This window comes from Notolepis coatsorum, assembly GCF_963971535.1.
Source record: "Notolepis coatsorum genome assembly, chromosome: 14".
Lineage (NCBI taxonomy): Eukaryota > Metazoa > Chordata > Actinopteri > Aulopiformes > Paralepididae > Notolepis > Notolepis coatsorum.
This window is the reverse complement of record NC_140178.1, coordinates 66948245-66971666: the sequence shown is the minus strand read 5'-3', so window position 1 is coordinate 66971666 and position 23422 is coordinate 66948245. Positions and strand designations below refer to the sequence as shown.

At 42.5% G+C, this 23422-nt stretch overlaps 1 protein-coding gene across 1 annotated transcript in view; it reads right to left on the bottom strand.

The window, feature by feature from the left end:
• The window catches only part of coro7 (coronin 7), a 301330-nt gene that overhangs the window by 176321 nt on the left and 101587 nt on the right, over positions 1-23422 (bottom strand). Inside the window, 1 exon segment of the mRNA XM_084329480.1 lies at positions 106-189. Within this exon segment, the coding sequence (XP_084185606.1) occupies positions 106-189 (84 nt within the window).

Below are 23422 nucleotides of genomic sequence, written 5' to 3'. Positions count from 1 at the left end.
CACACACACACACACACACACACACACACACACACACACACACACCACACACACACACACACACACACACACACACACACACACACGTTAAAATGTACATCTCACCATATCAAAGCCAGTGGTCAGTAGGAGATCATCTTTGGCCCAGATGATGCGGGAGTCCTTGTTGTTCTGAAGACTCTTGGCACTCTGTAGGACATAAAACACAATCATTGAATTCAAACAACCCATTGAGCAGTAGGCTTTTCGGTTGTCCACTCCACGCGTGACGTATATTCATGTCAGGGGCCAAACAATCCGCTTCAGACAGCAGAAGATACTAGGAGCACACATACCCCAAAGTGCCAAACAGATCTATTAAAACAACAAGAGACACATCACTGAGGCATGTTGAAAAGACCAGAGCCTCAGCCAATGCAGGAAGCTTGGCCCTGGGAACCGTTTATTGGAAGGTTGATAAGTCACAACTAGGGATGCCCGATATTATCGGCCGATTTTGGCATTAAATGTAATATTGGAAATTATCGGTATCGGTTTTCACTTTTTCAAAAAAAAAAAATTTTTACATTTATTTAACCTTTATTTACCCAGGCAAGCAAGTAAGAACAAATTCTTATTTTATTTATTGTCAAAAGTATGCATAATGTTGTGTTAATTCCACAACAAGAGATATGTAATGTTAATTACTTGAAATTATTCCGTTTTTTGGGGGGGGGGGGGAAACCCAGCATATATCGGTAGATATCGGTATCGGAAACAATATCGGTATATGATCGATATCAGTCAAAAGCCAATATCGAACATCCCTAGTCACAACTTATCAACTGAATAGGGGGGAGAGAGAGAGAGAGAGAGAGAGAGAGAGAGAGAGAGAGAGAGAGAGAGAGAGAGAGAGAGAGAGAGAGAGAGAGAGAGAGAGAGAGAGAGAGAGAGAGAGAGAGAGAGAGAGAAAGAGAGAGAGAGAGAGAGAGAGAGAGAGAGAGAGAGAGAGAGAGAGAGAGAGAGAGAGACTACATCCTACATTCTTGTCATTCATTCAAGGTCACAAAATAACAAGTCTGTGAACCTTAAACATTACTCAGATTTAAGCTATTGAGGGGCGCAGTGAGTGAGTGACTGACATGGAGGACATTAAGAGAGACGGAAGGGGATGAAAGACAGGTCACACCATTCTAGGACACGACTGACAGATCCCCAAGGTGGGACAGAACTGGACTTGTCCTCTGAAAGAAGAGTTTGTTGCTGTTGATGTAGGTGATATGGTGACTATCTGTGGAGTGAGTGGAGTGTCCACAGTCTGTGACAGTGTGTCTGTGTGTGTTTATGGTAGGGAGACATTGTTACATGGTTACCATGGGGAGTATGTGTCAAAACAAGGTTGCTGGGTAGATTCAATAGGGGTCTTCAGCTGAGACCGACGCAGGGGGGTGGTGAGGTTGAATGAGAGATATGTGAATGTTTGTTAGGAGAAGTGCTGTGGGCAGTCAAACAGGGAGAGTGAGAGTGAGAGAGAGAGAGAGAGAGCTACATCCTACATTATTGAGAGATGAAAGGTTTGCGAGTTGGTACAGGATACCATAGATTGTACATAACAGTGTTCTTATCAGGTATTAGTAAGAGCAAGAATCAAGTATGAAGAAATTAACACATTGTACTGTGCACTGAAAGGCTTCAGACCAAGGCTTAAAAACAACATATTCTACTGTGCACTGAAAGAGACCAGGGTTTAAAAACAACATATTCTACTGTGCACTGAAAGAGACCAGGGCCCTCATTCATCAATGTGTGCGTAGAACATGACCTATTTCCACACGTAAGCACGGAATGTAGAACTAGTGTACGCACAGGGAAGTCGGGATTCATCACACGGTGCGTACGCAGGCTCTATGCTCCTCCGTGTTGATGAATACCACTTTGTTCTACCGTCAATGCTCGTGCATGATTATCCATATATGGTCATGAAAATGAGGAAACACCCCCCATGGGATGTGAAATAATGGACGGACCCGAGCGGAACTCTGAGAAACTCCACGAAGATTGTTCACTGCTGTCGAACCAAGAAGACACTATCGCGTATTATGGGATAAATAAAAGGCGGACTTGTAAACGGTGATGTCAGATATCAACGGCTCCCTAAGACCATTGCTGCAATTCTGCCTGGACATCTCAAAATACTAATAAAGACCGTTCGTTGACCACTGTTTGGCGTTGGTTGTGTGTCATTATAACCGTGCTGTAATATGAATGCCTTTATTAGTTGTGTTCGATTGGCTATATGATTTTTAGAGGCATCTATTTTGTTGTCGGCTAATAAAGACCGCGCTGGAATATGACTGCCTTTTCCCGTGTTGTTTGATTAATACCCAGGGATTAAAGTTCTCCTCAATTTTATTCCAGATCGCGATGGATCTCCCGTCAATTTTCTACCTGCTGCATATGATTTCTAGAGGCATACTACAATCTATTTTGATGTCAGTATTGGGTAGCCTATATAAACAATAATAGAGAGCATATACAAGAACAATGAATCTCACTGCATGTATGATGTAGCCTGCCTTTCAATACATGAACTTGAATTCCATCATGTTTGTGTGCGGGACTCACAAGGCTGTTGTCACAATGGGTGGTACCGGTACAGTAATAATTACAGTCCACACAATATCACGATCCATGCCATAGCCTATGTTCTATTAGGACATGATCTGTGACGACAAATGTTCTAGAATGTTTGAAGATATCATACTCTGACAGCATGCCTATGATCAACAAAAACGCGAACTTGAATCCCATCATATACATAGTCTGTCCACTATCTGGTGGCATTGCAATGCGTTTTCTATTCTTTCTTATACAGTAAAAAGGGGGAAGAACACTATATTCATATGACTTGTATTCTGCTTACAGCTTCGAAATTCCACTTGTTTCGTTTAACGTAAAGCCTTTTAAATATAATCAAAACGTTCCCGTGTTTCTGCGGTCTGCGCAAAATAATAACGAGTTGAGCTTTATGATTTATGATGAATTGAAAATGGGGGACCCTGATGTAAACAAGACGAAAGTTGGTCTGCATCCCCAATTAACAATTGTATGTACTGAGCTGTACTGTACTGTACCCATTCTGCAATCTGTTAATAAACTTTTCAATCAATCAATCAATCAAGCTACGCGGAGCGCAGTCAGTCAGTAGCCTACACCCGTATATTCCGATAACGCTATATAAACCATGCTGCATTCATTCTGAGAGAAAGATCTATTATTCCAAATGCTATTTATAGGGTTTTGACCATAATTACACTACTGTTGCTATTTTACAATGAACTATAATGAACATGCCAGTGTTATTATGCACAGAAGCTCATTTCCTTGTTGTAATAATATATTCTACCACTGGGCGCCAGGTACGCCTGGTCTGACCTGTGCGTAGATGTAAGCACGGAGTCAAGTTCAAATCGAAATTGATGAATCCCACTCTTTGCTTAGAAATGATCGTACGCACAGGGTAAGCACAGATCTGTGCGTAGAACACGTTGATGAATGAGGGCCCAGGGCTTAAAAACAACATATTCTACTGTGCACTGGAAGAGACCAGGGTTTAAAAACAACATATTCTACTGTGCACTGAAAGAGACCAGGGCTTAAAAACAACATATTGTACTGCGCACTGAAAGAGACCAGGGCTTAAAAACAACATATTCTACTGTGCACTGGAAGAGACCAGGGCTTAAAAACAACATATTCTACTGTGCACTGAAAGAGACCAGGGTTTAAAAACAACATATTCTACTGTGCACTGAAAGAGACCAGGGCTTAAAAACAACATATTCTACTGTGCACTGAAAGAGACCAGGGCTTAAAAACAACATATTGTACTGCGCACTGAAAGAGACCAGGGTTTAAAAACAACATATTCTACTGCACACTGAAAGAGACCAGGGCTTAAAAACAACATATTCTACTGTGCACTGAAAGAGACCAGGGCTTAAAAACAACATATTCTACTGTGCACTGAAAGAGACCAGGGCTTAAAAACAACATATTGTACTGCGCACTGAAAGAGACCAGGGCTTAAAAACAACATATTGTACTGCACACTGAAAGAGACCAGGGCTTAAAAACAGCATATTCTACTGCACACTGAAAGACATCAGACCAGGGCTTAAAAACAACATATTCTACTGCACACTGAAAGAGACCAGGGCTTAAAAACAACTTATTCCATGGCGTTTTAACATTCGCCAAAATGCTTGATTGTGATTGGTCAATAGCGCTCGTCAGAGGTCCGTTATTACTCGATAACGGACCTCTGCCGAGCAATAATGACCGCTGTGCGCAGCTGTAGCAATCAAGCCCACTGACACACACTGCATCAGTGCAGCCAATCAGACACACCTGCCGGCTGCTGGCGAAGCTGCCGGCGATGACAGCGGAGCGACAGAACAGAACTGCGTCTGCATTTGATCTCGTCTTGTCGCTGGTGTAAAATGAATTAGGTATATTGTTAGTAAGTTAGCCATGTAATAAGCGGGATAATGTATAGCTATACTCGGTCATTGTCGCAAAATAATTGACCTTCACTACGTTTAAAGAACACCTCGGCGAGGCGCCTCGGTGTTCTAAACTCCGTGTCGGTCAATTATTTTGCGACAATGACCTCGTAGCTATACATTATCCCTTACATATTCTACTGCACACTGAAAGACATCAGACCAGGGCTTAAAAACAACATATTCTACTGCACACTGAAAGAGACCAGGGCTTAAAAACAACATATTCTACTGCACACTAAAAGACATCAGACCAGGGCTTAAAAACAACATATTCTACTGCACACTGAAAGACATCAGACCAGGGCTTAAAAACAACATATTCTACTGTGCACTGAAAGACATCAGACCAGGGCTTAAAAACAACTTATTCTACTGCACACTGAAATAATTCAGACCAGGGCTTAAAAATAGCATATTCTACTGTGCACTGAAATGCTTCAGACCAGGGCCCTTATTTATCAACAATTCTTAGAAAGTGTTCTATTTTCGTACGTAAGCAGCACAGAATTTAGAATGTGTGTACGCACAGAAATATTGGGATTTATCAACCGTGCGTACACGGGTCCTACGCACACTCCGTGTTGATAAATACCTCTTTGTTCTACCGTCAATGCTCGTGCATGATTATCCATATATGGTAATGAAACACCCCCCATGGGATGTGCAATAATGGACTAACCTACGGAGGCGCTGCCGAACCAAGAAGACACAACCCGTGTTATGGGATAAATAAAAGGCTGGCGGACTTGTACACGGTGATGTCAGATATCAATGACTCCCTAAGACCATTGCTGCAATTCTGCCTGGACAGCTCAAAATACTAATAAAGACCGTTCGTTAACCACTGTTTGGTGTTGGTGTGTCATTATAACCATGCTGGAATATGAATGCCTTTATTCGTTTAGTTCGATTGGCTATAATATGATTTGTAGAGGCATCTATTTTGTTGTCGGTATTAGGTAGCCTATATGAATTACATATAATAGCAGCCATAGCCTACATTATGCAACAGTAACTTGCGCATATATAATAGCACATGGCACACATGCGAACCCTGCACAGTAAACTAACTTGATCATTAATCTAGCTGTTGTATCTTTACGCTTATGAAAACATTAAATAATATGTATAGGCTATAGGCCGTCGCTTTGCATTAATAGCCTATATTCTCAAATGGCATTTAATGGCTATCCGACTCCTCGCTATCCTCGCGGACGGACCAGTATACCTTATATCATATCATATTCATATCATAGTTTACTCTATCAGCCTACCCAGCATGTAATACGTTCTTTGTTAGAACTCAACTCGTTATTATTTTGCGCATAGATTGCAGAAATACGGGAACGTTTTGATTTATATTAAAAGGCTTTGACATTGTAAAACTAAATACGTGGAATTCTGTAAGCAGAATACAAGTCATATCACAGCACACGATATATCAAGTTTCAAGTTTCTTTAATAGTTGTCATACAGAAGTACAGAATACTTTTATACAAAATGCTTCTTACTGTTACGCTCCAGAGACTGTGCTAGACAAGATAAGTATCAAATAACATAGTATAGCATGTAAATTAGAAGTAGAAAATGAGGTCACAGTGTTCAGTATAGACATTATAGACATATGTACAATGTTCGATGCAGAATAGACGTAACTGAGTTACCATATAATATACAATACTATGCAGTGTACTAATATACAATACTATATAGTGCAAAGCAGAAATGGGATGAGGTACAATTTAGGTACAATTTACAGTAAGGTGTACGAGTTGTAGTGCAATCCTTTATCAATAAATATAAAGTTTGGGGAGTGGGTGCTACTGTGTGTTTGTTTAAAGTGAGTGTGTGCGTGTGGATGTGTGTGCTATGTGCGTTTGATGGTTGTTGTGTAGTGTTCATTGTTCGTTGAGCAGCCTGATGGCCTGGGGATAGAAGCTTCTTCTGAGTCTTTCTGTGCTCGCCTTGAGACTCCGGTATCGCTTGCCTGACCGCAGCAGTTCAAAGAGGCAGTTGTTTGGGTGACTGGAGTCCTTAATGATTCTCTTAGCCTTGCCCCTGCACCGCTTGTTGTAAATGTTCTGGAGGGTGGGGAGCCCCCCTCCAATTGTGCGTTCGGCTGAACGTGTCACTCTTTGTAGTCTGCTTCGGTCTTGTGCAGTGCTATTCCCAAACCAGGAGGTGATGTTGCCAGTCAGGATGCTCTCGATTGTACATGAGTAGAAGTTCTTAAGGATCTTCTGACTGACTTGGAACTTCCTTAGGCGCCTGAGGAAGTAGAGGCGTTGTCGTGCCTTCTTCACAACACTGTCAATGTGTGTGGTCCATGTCAAGTCCTCGGATATGTAGGCTCCAAGGTACTTAAAGCTGTTCACTCTCTCAACCGGTGCCCCGTCGATGCTGAGGGGGCTGTAGTCCTTGACCCCCGACCTCCTGAAGTCCACAATCATCTCCTTTGTTTTGCTGACGTTCAGGGAGAGGCTGTTTTCCTGGCACCATCCCGCCAGGACCTTGACCTCTTCCAGGTAAGCCCTCTCGTCGTTTGCAGAGATCAGGCCCACCACCACTGTGTCGTCAGCAAATTTGATGATTGTGTTGCTACTCCGCTGAGCCACACAGTCGTGTGTGTACAGGGAGTAGAGGAGGGGACTCAGAACACAGCCCTGGGGGGCCCCTATGTTGAGGGTGATGGATGAGGAGGTGCAGTTGCCTGCTCTCACCACCTGGGGTCTGCCCGTCAGGAAGTCCAAGACCCACTGGCAGAGGGTCCCTGAGCTTGGCTATGAGTTTGGAGGGGACTATGGTATTGAATGCCGAGCTGTAGTCGATGAATAGCATTCTCACATAGTTCCCCTTCCTCTTGTCCAGGTGTGATGCTGCTGTGTGCAGCACATGGGCTATGGCATCCTCCGTGGACCTGTTGGGGCGGTATGCAAATTGCAGGGGGTCCATGTTGATGGGGAGGGAGGAGCAGATGTAGCCCTTTACTAGCTTCTCAAAGCACTTCATGGCTATGGAGGTGAGAGCTACAGGGCGGTAGTCGTTGAGGCAAGCAGGCTTGGATTTTTTGGGTACAGGGATAATAGTGGACTTCTTCAGGCAGGTGGGGATGACAGCCTGTTCTAAGGACAGGTTAAATATGTCAGTGAATACCGGGGCCAGTTGGTCGGCACAGACTTTTAGGACACGGCCGGGGATGCCGTCCGGTCCTGCTGCCTTCCTGATATTCACTTTTTTAAAGGTCCGCCTCACCTCATGCTCTGTTACCCTGAACACTGAGTCTCCATCAGCAGCAGACCCCCCCCCATTGCCGTGGCTTGTGGGCTGGTGTTGTTATTACCAGCATCAAACCTAGCATAGAATAGAATATATGCTCTGTATCCAGAGCATGTATGCTTTTCATTCATTTAAGACACATTTATTGCAAGGGTTTTGTATACACATAAACTCAACAAATAACCTCTGTTCTCGTTGCAATGCGTTTTTTATTCTTTCTTATACAGTAGGAATGGAGAAGAACACTATATCGTGGGTGTTCATATGACTTGTAATCTGCTTACAGCTTTGAAATTCCACTTATTACGTTTAACAATGGCAAAGCCTTTTAAATATAATCAAAACGTTCCCGTATTTCTGCAATCTATGCGCAAAATAATAACGAGTTTGAGTTACGCGGAGCGCAGTCAGTGCACCCCGTATATTCCGATAACGCTATATATAAACCATGCTGCATTCATTCAGAAGGAAAGACCTATTCCAAATGCTATTTATAGGGGTTTGACCATAAGTACACTACTGTTGCTATTTTACAATTAACTATAATGAATTACGGGGGTCATACAGAACACGTCAAAACTAGTCAAACTAATGAACGAAAGCTTATTTCCGCGTTGAAACTAATGCATGAAACTGATGAGAGCATATGCCGTCCGTCTGCAGTATAATATTCTACCGCCGGGCGCCAGGTACGCATGCCCTGAGCTGTGCGTAAATATACGCACAAAGTCAAGCACAAGTTCAAGTCCCACACTTTGCTTCGAAATGATCGTACGCATATCTGTGCGTACGCAACGTTGATAAATGAGGGCCCAGGGCTTAAAAACAACATATTCTACTGTGCACTAAAAGAGAACAGCCCCTCATGTATCAACAATGCGTAGAAAGTGTTCTATTTTTGTTCCTAAGCACGGTATTTAGATTTTAATTTATCAAACGCGCGTACACAGGTCCTACGCACACCGGCTGCAAGTACTCCGTGTTGATAAATATCACTTGTTCTACGCTCCGTGCTCGTGCACGATTTTAAGTATTTGCATACAGAACCGCCCGTAATTAACCATATACAGTAATGAAACACCCCCATGGAATGTGGAAAAATGGACTAAGCCGAGTGAACGTGTGTTATGGGAGAAATACGCAACAGGCTGACAGACGTGTACACGGTGATGTTGGATATGATATCTATTAACTTCCTAAAGACCATTACTGCCTGGGCAGCGCAAAACACTAATAAAGACTGTTAACCACTGTTTGGCGTTGACTTGGTGTCATTAATAACCATGCTGGAATATGAATGCCTTTTTTTGTTTCGTTCTTTTAAAGTTCGATTAATACCCATATTAAAGTTCTCCGTCAATTTGCTACCTGGTTTAATATGATTTGTAGAGGCATACAAATACAATATATTTTGATGTCGGTATTAGGTAGACCATTGATATTACGTAAAAGCAAACTGGCAATAGAAAATATGTTAAAAATAATAGAGTTCGAATCCAATATATTTAAACGCTAACGCTATTAAATAAAAAATATACAGTGGAGGTTAAAATAAGAATATGACTTGCATGGCCTGGGAAAAAAGCAAATCGCACGCTCCACTGTGACTCTTGTGTGTGAGTGTGCCCGGTGTAGATGCACTCCTGTTGGGGTTGATCAGAGGAGTCACCCATGGCTTCAGTAGATAGCCCCGATCCCGTGCATTTAAGTGATATTTATATTACAGATACCCCAGTAATAACATTACAATTTAATTAAATAAAATGCCAAATGCAACGATAAACCATGATGCATTCATTCGGAAAAACCTATTCCAAATGCTATTTATAGGGTTTGACAATAATTACACTAATGTCGCTATTTTACAATGAACTATAATGAATTACGGGTCATACCGAACACGTCAGTGTTGAAACTAATGCACGAAAGCTTGCAGTCTTCATATTCTACCGCTTGGCGCCATGTATGCACGGTCTGAGCTGTGTGTAGATATACGCACAATCTCAAGCACACGTTCAAATTGATAAGTCCCACACTTTGCTTAGAAATGATCGTACGCACGGTTTACGCACATATTTGTGCGTATACGCAGCATTGATAAATGAGGGCCCAGGACTTAGAAACAGCATACTGCGGAGGTGGCGCAGCGGACATTGCGCTCGTCACCAACGCAAGAGACACCGGGTTCGACTCCGGCTGTCGGCGTTGCCTCCGGCTTGGGCCAGCCGTCATACTAACTCAATTGGCAGAATTAGCGGGTGAAAGTCGATGGGTGGTAATCTGGACGTTGTGGACAGCGACTCCTACAGGTCGGTTGGGGACGCCTGCACAGCAGAGACAGGAAATGGGTAGTGTGAGCCTCCCACACGTTACACCTCGCCAATGAGAGCCCGCGCTGGCAGGTGAAAAGATGTGACAGGCTGCCTCCTCGTGTACCGGAGGGGACACGTGATGCAAGGCTTCTATCCTCCCTACAACCGGCCAGTGGGGGGCATATGCGAGCAACGTTCAAGACAGGGGAGGGAAGAATTGGCACAACGGAATTGGGATGGGAGAAAAATAGAAAAAAAAGGAGGGGGGAAAAAAGTGGATAAAAAAAAAAGAAACAGCATACTGTGCACTGAAAGGCTTCAGACCAGGGCAAACAAACAGATAGATTTTCCAATTGTCCTGTTCTGAACAGAAACAGAATTTATTTTGTGTCTGTTCTCATTCTTGTGACACATATTCGGCTGCTCGGTTCGACTGCTAAATACAATTTGGGTTAATAACGTTCTTCGTCACTGTGTGTGTGGAGCTGAATCAGATGAATGGCCATTTTCAGTCTTGAGTTGGTTTCAGGGGAATTACTGACAGAGCATGCGTTGCTCCGTATGTTTCCATTTGTTCAAGATCAAGACCATGCTGTTATAAGTTATGTGATACATATAAAAATTATCAGATGCTGTGTGTGTATGACTTAAATGGGCACTTAGTCTCACACACATCCAAAAGGTTTTGCACAGATTAATTTAGTTTGACAGTTATTGAAAGTAAATTAGTTTGATTATGGCCACCACTGCCACCAGTGATGTCATTAGGGGCATTGAATCCTTGTGTTGTGTTAATTGCAGCTCAATGAAATGATGAGATAGCAGTCGCTATAAGACAAGGTATTGACATTATTTTCCATCTACATAATTTCATGGAGCTGAAATAAACACAACATACTGTAAGGATTCAATGTGTGTGTTAATTGATGACTGATCACTGATGGCTATATTCAAACTAATTTACTCTCAATGACTCTCAGACTAAGAGTCTAACTGATTCGTTTTTGGACAACATATTCTACTTATGTGGATGTGTGTGAGATTATGTGCAAAATCAATCAGAATATATATTATATACTTTGAGTCTATTGTCACCATGTATGCATATATACTTCAAAATACTTTATTTTCCTTTCGGAACTTCATTTGTGCAGTGGTTAAAAGACAAACATACAGTCACAATACATAGACACTCACCACTATAAAAACACCAACTACATTAAAACTACAGTACTTAAAAGCATGATATAATTACTGCCATATCCATAATCTCACTGCCACTTTACTGCCATTATTGTATTATACTGCCATTATTTATTATTCATACTTACTATGTACCACTGCTGCTAAAGGTTTTGCACTAAGTTCTCGTTTACCTCTATATTTACATTTCACTCATACATTAACTTTTTTTAGCTACTGGCTGTACATTGTATATATGTTACTTTGTTTATAGTGTACTATAATGTTACTTTATATGTTTATATTAGATCTTGTTTTTTATATACACCGTGGGAAGGGGGAAACGCAATTTCATGTCTCTGTATGTCTTGCACATTACGAAAGGTGACAATAAAGCTGACTTTGATATTAAAAATCCATATGCAGCAATTATATATGTATATAACTAATAAATAATAATAATACAGATGATATGCGTCCATCAGGTGGAAGGGGAGTCTATTGTTAAGTAGTCCAACGGCCTTAGTTGGGGGGACACAGTGCAGCCTGCACCAGACCAAGGCGTTCAGCAGTCTGATGGAGGTAGGCACGAAGCTAACTAAGCCCCTTTTTTTCCAGTGTCGAAGCTCTGTATCGGCGGCCGGAGGGCATTCGTTTGTAATGGGTGTGAAGGGTGTGTGTGTTGTCCTCAATTATTTGAGAGGCCTTCTTAACTGTCCGTTTCTTGTTGACACTACTGAGTGGCTCCTGGTCCTTCCCAATGATCTTGCCGCTGATCTTAACAACCCTGTCGAGAGGTTTCCGGTTGATGGCATGCATCACTCCAAGCCATGATGTGATGTTGAAGGTCATTATGGATTCCACAAAGGACTTGTAGAAAGCCTAATAATATATGCTTATTATTACATGTATTTATTGCTCCAATTCCGCCCACTACAAACATGGAAACTCTCTAACCCCTGTCCCCATCTCCCTATCTCTCCGAGTGTTTGTCTCGTAGTGTTGGCCAAGGTGGTGGATGTCTCTGGGTGATGGCCAAGATTGCAGTGTGCACCACTGAGATAATAGATCAGCTTCATACCACCTTGTCTGACCTGCAGTGTCGAACCATACCTGCTCTGCCTCTACCTATTCTGAGTGGTTTCTCCTGCCCCCCGGGGCATATGGCCCTGAGGCATCGTCTTGTATCCCATCCTGTATACATACGCTTGCAGTAGTTCTTAGTTGTTCTATATACTTAATTTCACAATTCTCTTATATATATAATAAGCGGCACGGTGGCGTAGTGGTTAACACTGTCGCCTCACAGCAAGAAGGTCCAGGGTTCGATTCCCGCTTGGAGACCAGGTTTCCGCAATGTCAGGTTGGTGATCTCCCAGGCCTTTCTGTGTGGAGTTTGCATGTTCTCCCCGTGCTCGCAAGGGTCCCCCCCCCGATAAGAGAAACCCAATGAAAAAACATGCACAACAACAGATCGCTAATGCTGTCGCGTCCGTGACGAAGATGGGCAGGGGCACTTGGATGGTCCCCGGTCGTAGCTCACGCCACAGCCCTCGGCTGCCCTTGGGGGGAAGGACGACGGGATGGGCTAAGTGCAGAGGAGTATCGCATCAGCAATCCTAAAGACAATGCATGCGTGTGTGTTCCGGTGTGTGTGTGCTAACTAACCGCTGTGTGCCGCTAAAACATTGAGTGTCGTTGCATGCCAATTAAAGAAACTCTGCGACAGGTCCTGCATTATTATTATATTATACTTTGATTCTATTCACATACTGTATGCTTACTACATGTACCATTATATTCACATACGTATATGCTTGCTACATGTATCTATTGCTATGTCCACCCATCACAAACACGCAAACTGTCTAACGCCTGTCCCTGTCTCCCTGTGAGTGGATGTGTCGTGGTGATGACCAAAGTGGTGGACGTCCCGTGGTGATGACCAAAGTGGTGGACGTCCCGTGGTGATGGCCGAGAGGATACGATCCTCTCTACGTCACCCCCATACCTCAAGTGGATCCGTTATTAGCTCTATTCTATTTTCAATCTTTCAAAATGTTTCTTATGTACCCCAGTTGCTATTGCATGTACATATTTGTGTTTTATTACACGTATTATGTACATACATACATACCAACTGTTTCGCCTGTTTTATTCTCCACCCATTGATCATCCATAGCAACACTACTATCACCGACATCTAAGAAGGGAGATCCCCCCTTGAACGGCCCTTCTAAGGTTTCTCCCCTCCACATTGCCTGTGGTGCTTTTTTCCTATTGCTAGGTTTTTAGTGAGTGTTTCCTTACCTTCGCATGGGGTATTTGGGAGTGTTGCATTTATTTATTTTACATTTTATTTTGGATTTCATGGTGTTTTTTTTATTTTGTTCTTGATTTATTGTGATGTTTGTTCTTGACTTGAGAAGACGTGTCCGGCCCATGGGGACATTGTCGTGTTACAATATACAATGTATTACATTATTCATTTGTAAAGTTAAATAAATCATTCAACATCAACTGTACAGTACATTACTATGCCACTTAAATAAATATATCCCCAAATACAAACCAAACACCCCTGCACTCTACCACACATATATTCCCCCTCCTAGAAAGAGAGTTGGATTCTCCCAGCTTTGGTTGGGCAGTTCCAGGGGTAAACTAGAGGTATAGTGAGTTGCAGGTGAGCACAGAGACAAACAAACACTGAATAATGTATAGCAATTTGTCTCAATAAACAACAGTTTACTCATAATGGTCCTCATGCTCAAACTAATTTCTTCGTAACTCCACTTACAAATTTTTTGGGCCAATTTTGGCATGATCGAACAGTTTATTTTCGGAGATTCGTTCATAGCTACGAACATAATTTACGAAAGCGGAAAGGCAGTCGTAAATAGTATAGTGTGCCCGTGTTCATTTGGGAGAAATCATTGGTGATTGCATTCACGTTGATTCTACAGACATCCTCGGACTTAAATAATAATAAAAAATACGACAATATTTGTATCATTAACAATTACGTTTTAGTATGACTATGTATGACTGAACGAGGCATTGTGATGTCCGAAAATAAATAAAAGCACTACACAAACACTGAAAATTACAGTGAATAAATAAGAACTAAATCAATCGCGCAGATATAGAGCTATAGCTCTATGGATAGACTGTATTAATATTCCATATACCATCTTGTTCTCTATTATTAATTTATTTCTTACATTGCTTAGTGTGCACATTGTAAGAGCCAGAAACATTCCACTGCTCATCTTACTGTTCACGAGTTGAACCCACACAAATGACAAATGAACAGACACAAAGGAGAAGTTTAACGAATTCCATATAAATCTATAGCTTATTAGCAACGATGCAGCAGGATGCATACGGTGCTGTGCGCTCCTGGGCAGCTGTTGTCAGCGCGCACACTCATATCACACACACACACACACCACCCAAGGTGTGTAACATTCAAAACATTGCACATGTAAAACTGTCAAATGCAAGATTCAACAAAAGGAGTCATCATTGCTGGGAGAAAATAGTCTAACTGATTACAGCTCTAGGGGTCGGTGTCGCAGACAGGGATTAAGCCTAGTCCTGGACTAAATAGAATTCTGAATGGCGTTTCTCCATTCAAAAGGGTCTTTTAGTCCATAACTACAGTAGGTGTCTAGTCCAGCCCCCTAGGTGTAGGCAGGTAGTAGTGGATGATACATTTAAGATTTAATAGATACTGTATAATAAATAGGCTTTATAGACGTAAATGTTTATAATATTAACATAACAGTGTAAAAAGAGCTCAGTATATTGAAAGAAGTGGGTATTGATGCCAGCATATACAATTGTAAAGCATGGGGCAACCTCTAAGAGCAGCTATCAGGCTGCTTGAGAGAACTTTTAATGTCCTCAGCAACCCAGTGGTGAGTTTGTTTAAAGTAAAGTAGACCAACAGAGCTGGAGAGGTTGGCTCAGGATCGGGATGCTTGGAGAACCCTTGTTGATGGCCTATGCCCCAAATGGGGTAAAAGGCGTAAGTAAGTAAGACCAACAGAGCTACAGTAATGTGACAGAAAGCAGCCTTGTCAAGTTAGGTTCTGCAGTAGCTACTCATTTTGCTTTATTTTTGACTGTCAATATATGTAAAAGAAAAGCATGCTAGGGTGAATGGTTTGTTATTTATATAATAATAATAATTGTTGTGAAGGGCCAGATTAAACCGAATATATATATTTATTTATATATATATATTTAATTGTATTTGTATATTCTCTAATATTCCCTGATATCCCTTGTATATTCCTTGTACAATATGCATTGAATATCCATTCTAGCCTACTGAACATCCCATAATAGTCTCCATTCTACTATTGGTCGAGACCTTGGTGCCAGGCTGCCATACCCCCCAGACCCAGTTCAAACGTACCGCTCAACATGTACGAACAAGTCCTAGTTCCGCGTAGGAATCTGGCTACCGCACCACTAATGGTACTATTTGTTCATAGTGCGTATATATACTGCGCTACTAAAGTAGGACTTTCTTTTAGTCCAGTTTCTTACCCTCCCATAGAGTGACAGACGTAAAGCCTCCCCGCAACGCCACGTGTGGGAGTAAGGCCAAGTTCGGCCTACCATCGGTATTGAGACATCGTGTATATTAATATTTGAATAGTCATATTTGGCACTATATCGTCGAGTTGGACGTAGTCTATTAAGCTAATAATAGTCTATTCATATGTAGTGCTTCGTGCGGTGAGAATACTATCGTAGTCAGTACCCCCATCGTTTCGGGTAGAACTGGCTGCTTATCCAGGGTGGCCGACCCCATGTGAGGCTGCACCCGAGGAGCCCCAGAGCCGACGAGCGAGTGGACCTGCATACCGGATTATTCTACCGACGACAGCCCGCCTTCCCAGGCACGGATTATGCTTTGTATACAGTGATTATTCTATGGATAAAGACCAACACTGCCGTGTGTTGGAAACCCCCCCCCCGGAGAGGACGACAGGTGAGGAGACGCTCTACACGACGAGGTCGCTTCACGTCTCTCCATCGTGGACCGGAGGAAGCCGGCCCACAGAGAGTCCAACTGCTTTCATCTGTGGATCGAGGATCGCTGAGGCACCGAGCCGCACAACCGTGGGTTCTCCCAGGATACCCTCGGCCAGACGGATACAGCCAGACTCTACCCCCCCCCCCCCCTTCTCCAGTTGTCTTACAAGCGACCGGAATCCCCCCCTAGTGTATCCAGTTCTATAATCATTAAAGTATCATTGCTATTATTCCTTAAATATTCCAGGTTGTATATTTACCGCCTGCGCCACCAGAGATTGGACGTTCTCTATTGATATACCAACGAATACTCATTTGCCATAAAAGTGCATCCTATTTCAAATCATAAATGTAATTAAGTGATTGCTCTACATACCTTTTGCTATGTATTAATTATTATTAAACGCAGACTTTCGACTTGGTACATTTGTGTTGGATCGTTTCATCTACGTGGGAGTGTTTACCATAATTATTTATGCCTAGTACTGGGTGGCCAGAGTCTAAAGTACAAGAGGTAGTGGTAGTAAGTATCATATCTAACAATACAGTCAGGGAATTGTACCCCTCAGTTACAATAATAATAATAATAATAATAATAATAATAATAATAATAATAATAATAATAATAATAATAATAATAGGGGGCGGCTAAGTGGCGCAGTGGGCAAGGCGCTCGCCACTAACGCAGGAGATGCTGGGTTTGAGCCCAGCTCTCGGCGTTGCTACCCGCTTGGCTGGTCGTTCTTACTAACACAATTGGCAGTGTTAGAGGGTGGGAAAGCCGGTGGGTGGGGATTGGACGTTGTGGACAGCGACTCCTACAGGTCGGTTGGTAAGCCTGTACAGCAGAATCAGGAAGTATCGGGGGCAGCGTGAGCCTCCCACGCGTTACTCCTCGCCACTGAGAGATCGCGCTGTTCAGGTGAAAAGATGCGACGGCTGCCTCCTTGTGTACTGGAGGGAACACGTGATGCAAGGCTTGGTCCTCACTGCAGCCGACCAGTGGGAGGCATAGTCTAGCAACGTTCGAGACAGGGGAGGGGAGAATTGAAGGGAGAATTGACGAGGCGAAATTGGGATGGGAGAAAAATAAAAAAAGGAGAAAAAATATATATAAATAATAATAATTATAATAATAAATAATAATTATTGTGTTTGTTATTATACTGACATCTTAAATCCAATCTACATGTAGCCTATCCTGACTCTATATATGTATATAATATATTGGTATATATATTATATATATGCTAATAATAATATATATATATATATATATAAAAAAAATTATCAAATCTTTTTTATTTCACATTATAACATATAACAACATATAACAAGACATACAATAATAAATAATGTAAAGAATAATGTAAGGGGGAAAAAAATTATCATTTATATATATATAATTAAAAAAGAATTTAATAAGAAATGTAAATAATGAACCATCACTAGGCTAAAAGACAGAGCTTCCCCTAAACCCATCCCCCACCCCAGTACCTCTCAGGACCAACCACCAGGCACGTGCACACATAGAGGCCAAGGGGTGCTTGAGCACCTGCCTTTTTGAGCCTCATCAAAAAAGTGCCATTAAAAAAAATTCAAAAAATAAAAACAAAAAAATATTTACCGTTACGCATATAGACTGCCCTTCCAACTGAAAAATGTCAGGATAGAATCAAAATATTAGGTAAAGAGAGAGAGATGCCCCATATTCCATTGCAGTTTGCACGGCCTCCTCAGCGTGCCTCTCCGCGGACCTATATATTTTATGCATAACATGGGTAGTGATGATGATGATGATAGAAACAGCTGTGGACAGTTGAATGGTGGTATTACACTCATTGAGGGACACGAAGAAGTCAAGTCCGATGGGATTTGGGAATCTCAAATACAAATCGGGATTGGAATAAAAAATGCATTTATATTAAACAATACAGAATATACAGCACTTCTTGGGGTCTGTAGGGTAAGTACTTATTCCCTCCCCCCTGAACATTTATGGAGATGTATGGGCCTTTTAAGTCAGTGATAAAAGTGTCTTTCAAGGATAAGTGAGCTCCTATATATTATTATAGTTCAATATTCAATATTTGATCACCAAAACCCCCCAAAAAACATAAAAAGGGGGCCCCCCGGTGTGTGTGTGTGTGTGTGTGTGTGTGTGTGTGTGTGTGTGTGTGTGCCAGACAGTGTGAGAGTGAGCTCTGCAGTCAGGGGGAAGGAAGAAGAAATTTAAAATAAAATTGCAAATAATCAATCAATCAATCCGCGATTTTTCTTTTGTTCTACAATGACTCATGAGTCATGACCCATCAATTACATCATCCAACATTGTTTAAAGGACTAAGACATTCGCCGTGACAGAATCGCTTTATATTTAGTCGTTATGACGCTATCAACATATCCATTTGTTAAAGATTATTGTCCGCCATCTTGTTTTCTCCAAAGAATCCGCACGGCGGAGTGATGTGATTCGGTTGTGGGCGGGTCCTGGGACCAGGAGAGTGGATTGTGCCCTGCCCCTATACATACGTGTAAATGGACTGTTTCAGCCAATCAGAATCGAGAAATTTGCATGCCGTTGTATAACTCTGGGTAATACATTCATTTTAATAATCGATGCTCGGGCCTGTAGCGAGGCCTATTGAGATCCTGAAGTACTTTATTGTATGTGCCTGTATAATTGTGCTTCACAGTTTGGTTCAGGGTGGGAACATTTTTGATACAGAGATATTTTTCTTTTTTTTAAGATTTTTTTTTTTTGTTTATCGCTTTTTACTACTGGGTAGTCCAGTAGAGAGAGAGATAAAGGAGGAACGGGAGACAGAGTGGGGGGAAGACATTAGGCAAATAACGACGGGTCTGGGAATCGCCACTGGGGCGCCTGAAATGTTTAACTATGGGAATGTCTGCCGGGAAATCGACAGATCTGGCTGACTCGTTAACTCATTCAGCGCCAATCACGAGAAAAGTCGGGTTAACTCGCCAACCGTTGAGCGCCAATCACGAGAAAACTCGGGTTTTAATCGCTATTTCTTTTATTAGCTATATCCATACATTTTTTAACCATCCAGCCTGATGTTATCATTGGGAATGGGTCTGAGCTAGCAAAGGGCAAATACCGCCGCCTACGCCTTCCAGACGGTATTGCACTCCATTAGAAACTATGTAGTTTCTTTTCTGGGCCGATTTGAGCCGTGCAGGCAGGGTTTAAATACTCCGGTAGGACGAGTGTTTACAACGATACATCTACGAAGCTGCCCCCCCTTCATATGCAATGCCGGACAACGTGGGACGGACCTCCGCAAGCAGTATTTGGAATGGCGATCAGATAATTGGATAATTTTTTGTGCATTACATCAGAGACAAGGTGAGAACACTATATATCAAATCTTGCGTTGATCTGATATTTCTTTCTCCCGCGATCGAAGCTGTCTGTGTGGACTGTGTTGTGCTGTTTACCGTTGGTGGCAGATAATCTAGCGTTGATTTCAGGAAGATTCGATAATCAGGCGAAAAATGACAACGTGATAAGTGGATTTCACTAAAGGGCTATTACCGTGTCTTTTCCTGGGATTACTAAGAATCACCCAAACTATACTCATATTCAAAACGGTATAAAACGGAAATGTACGGATGAAAAAACTATCAGTTTTTTGCATGTTGACCAGAAGCAACTCACTGACAATCAACGGTGTTATTAGACCCATAGCTATAATATAAGATATATTTTAAGCACTCGCAAGTTTCGCAGTCTCCCCATTGACTTACAGCGATGGCGTTCTACCCAGAAGGTAGACAGCGATCCCTGGCGCTGAATGAGTTTAAGGGGCAAGCACGCAGAATTGGGCCAATTAATTTTGAAGCCTGATAATTCACCAAATTAGTCTATTATCTTAACCTCTTTAGCCCGTGCGGTCCGCACCTAACCATGTCACAACAGCAGTTATAGTGTATATTTTCAACAATACGTTTGTTTACCAATAGGTTAAAGTGTTATTAGTGAGATTTTAGTTCATGGAATGTCTTTATAATTTAGCAATTATCCGCCATTTTGAATTAGCTTTGCTAAAAGTTTTGTAGTCATATGATATGAGGAGAGGGCATCCAGAGCTCTCAATGAGCGTTGACATTTAGAAAAATTACCTTTCCCAGCCGATTCCAGCTTCCTGCAAGCAAATGACTTCCTGATTATAATTTTTTACTTCTCTGGATTATCTACCACAAAACTGAACGTTATTGGCATAGATTGGAGCAAGCGCAGTTGGTGTGTCTACCTTCTGTGAACATTTAGCAACCATCCCTGTTGCAATCCGATCCAAAATGGCAGAGCCATATCCATTATAAGAATGGAACTGTACATACAGTAGATTTCATTCTCGGATCTTCCTGCACGCCTGGTGATACTAAATCCAAATTGAACTCTGGCATTGGAAAGAGTAGATTTGGCCCGATCCATAGATGTGCAAGTTGGCTATAATAAGGTCATTTATAGGCCTGATATTCTATATTCTATAATAATATTTCAAATTGCATGTGTCCGGATGGCAGAATTCAGTACTGTATCTACAGTAGTTATATGAATAATTATGGATGTATTAATTAATATTTAAGATGCCCTTCGCCACAATGGTGCCACACTTGATGATTTCTACAAAGAGAGCACTGCCTCTTCCTAATAAAACTCTGAATCTGAAATCGAATGGCCTGATCGCTGATGGAAAGGAGAAACAAAAGTCAAGAGAACCAGAGCTGCAACATAGTTCTGACCCAATAATGTACTTGGGGAGGTTACAAGCTCACTTTACAACCACCCCTGTTGAAGAGAGTGGTAGAGTCCCGTAGTCATCTGTCAAATCTGAGGACTGAGCTAATAGGCTTGGCGAATAGGGATGAACATAAGATATCAAATCCAGTTAAGAGAGAAGAGTTACAACACATGTGTACGCAGGGTGGGACACATGTGGGCCCTATCAAAGGTAATCACCCCCCCCCCCCCCCCTCTACTCCCACCACACACCCAGCCCAGTGGTTTTTAGGGGAGGGAGGGAGGGTAAAATTAGAGATCTGGTTCTTCTTTGCGTTCTCAGTCAAACGTTTCATGGCTCTTTGTCTCACTAAATCCCCTGCGTGCCGCTTCCTTCTCTGGCGCATGTGTGCGGATGGTAAATGACACACACATGGTCGGAGTCGAAAAACACACATGCATGCAATGCACACACACACACCCTGAGATGCAGATGACATGTTGAGCGTACGCAAGAGGGTTCACAAAAAGCGCACACAGACTGACGCACACACACACACACACACACACACACACACACACACACACCCCCCACCCACCACGCCTATCCACCTACACAGACAGTTGAAATATTGACTCAGAATCCCTCATCCGTTACCATGGAGAATCTAGATCTGGTTCGTTTCAGGTTAATTCTGCGTGCAGAGACGGGACAGATCGGGGACAGGGGAGGAGGCGAAGATGAATTATCCTCTGGAACCGCTCTCTCTATTCATTTCAATTTTAAATGTAATCTTGACGGTTCTCTCCCTTCCCCTGTGGGTCATCACGCTACTCATTGTGCCGTTAGAAACACCAGAAAAAGAATAAAGAGACAGAGAGATAGATGGTTGAGTGGTATTGGCCACGACACCCATGAAGCCTACACTCTAACGGTTAGAGTCTAACCCATCCCTGTCAATAAGACATAAAAAACTGATAAATCACAACTGCACATATGATACAGTGTGTGTGTGAACCACACTGGAGATGGCTCAATTCATTACGCCCAAATGTGAGGGGATTCGACAATATGCTAGGAGCATGGGCCAACATGCACATCAATAATACAAATTCTCAGATGTTCTCTGAGGGATGATAACGTCTTTGTGCATAGCGGGTTTATATCCTACAACCATCTGTATTAAAGTGTACAGATGTTTTCAGGCTCCTGGTTTGTGTCCAAAAGCGCAATATATTTTACAAGGGGGAGATAAGCAACATTTGAAGCAACATTACCATAGACAGACGGCTTATTGTAACTTCTGGGTTCAATCTAAACACAGAGAAGTCGTGACTACAGGTAATTATTCAGCCTGGTTGTCAGTCGGTCGGCCGGTATGCCTTGTACAGGTACAGTAAGTGAACTCATGTTTGCTGTGATGTATGTGAGGGAGTCGAAGGAAAACTAGCCCAGGTGTATAGGAGGGGGACCAGGAAAGAGAGATCCCGAAAGAGGGATAGATCAGGAAAGAGAGAGAGAGGGAGGAGGAAGGAAGCTTCAGGTCCTAACCGGGCTCGGTGTATTCAGTCTGGAAGCTTCAGGTCCTAACCGGGCTCTGTGTATTCAGTCTGGAAGCTTCAGGTCCTAACCGGGCTCTGTATATTCAGTCTGGAAGCTTCAGGTCCTAACCTTTGTCATCATTTTGGGGTAGTGCTGCTAGCCCACTCGCTTAGAAGCAACATTTGGATCGTACCAGCAGAGGATTCCACGGGAGAGCTGTAAACAGAGCACAGAACTCTGTTAAGAGTATCATTTCACTTTGTTTTTATTATGAGAGCTGACAGTAGATCCATCCCTGAGCAACAGATGAGCGTGTGTCTGAATATTGAAAGCACTCCATAAGGGCTCCGCCTCCCTTTACACTGATAATTCTGTGTAATTAATTTCAGCATATGTCCAGGACGGTTGTATGCTTTCTACAACGCAGTTGTGAGATTTGCGAATCTGATTGGCCAGGTCATTTCTGGTCATCTGACATGTACGCCCAATCGTGGGACCGCAAGTGTCTACACTGGTTAAGCTTAGGCGCTCTTTCGAAGTTGGTTAAGGTTAGAGTTTGTCTTAGAGCATGGCGATAGAACGCCAGGTGCTTTGCAGGCTGTTCGACGCGGAAATGGGCAAAGACACAGCTCATCACGCTATTGGGCGCACATGTCACATGACCAGAAACGTCAGTGGCCAATCAGATTCGCACAACTGCGTTGTAGAAAGCATACACGCGTCCAGGACACTCCCTCTAATGAGCTGGAAGAGGACCGCAACC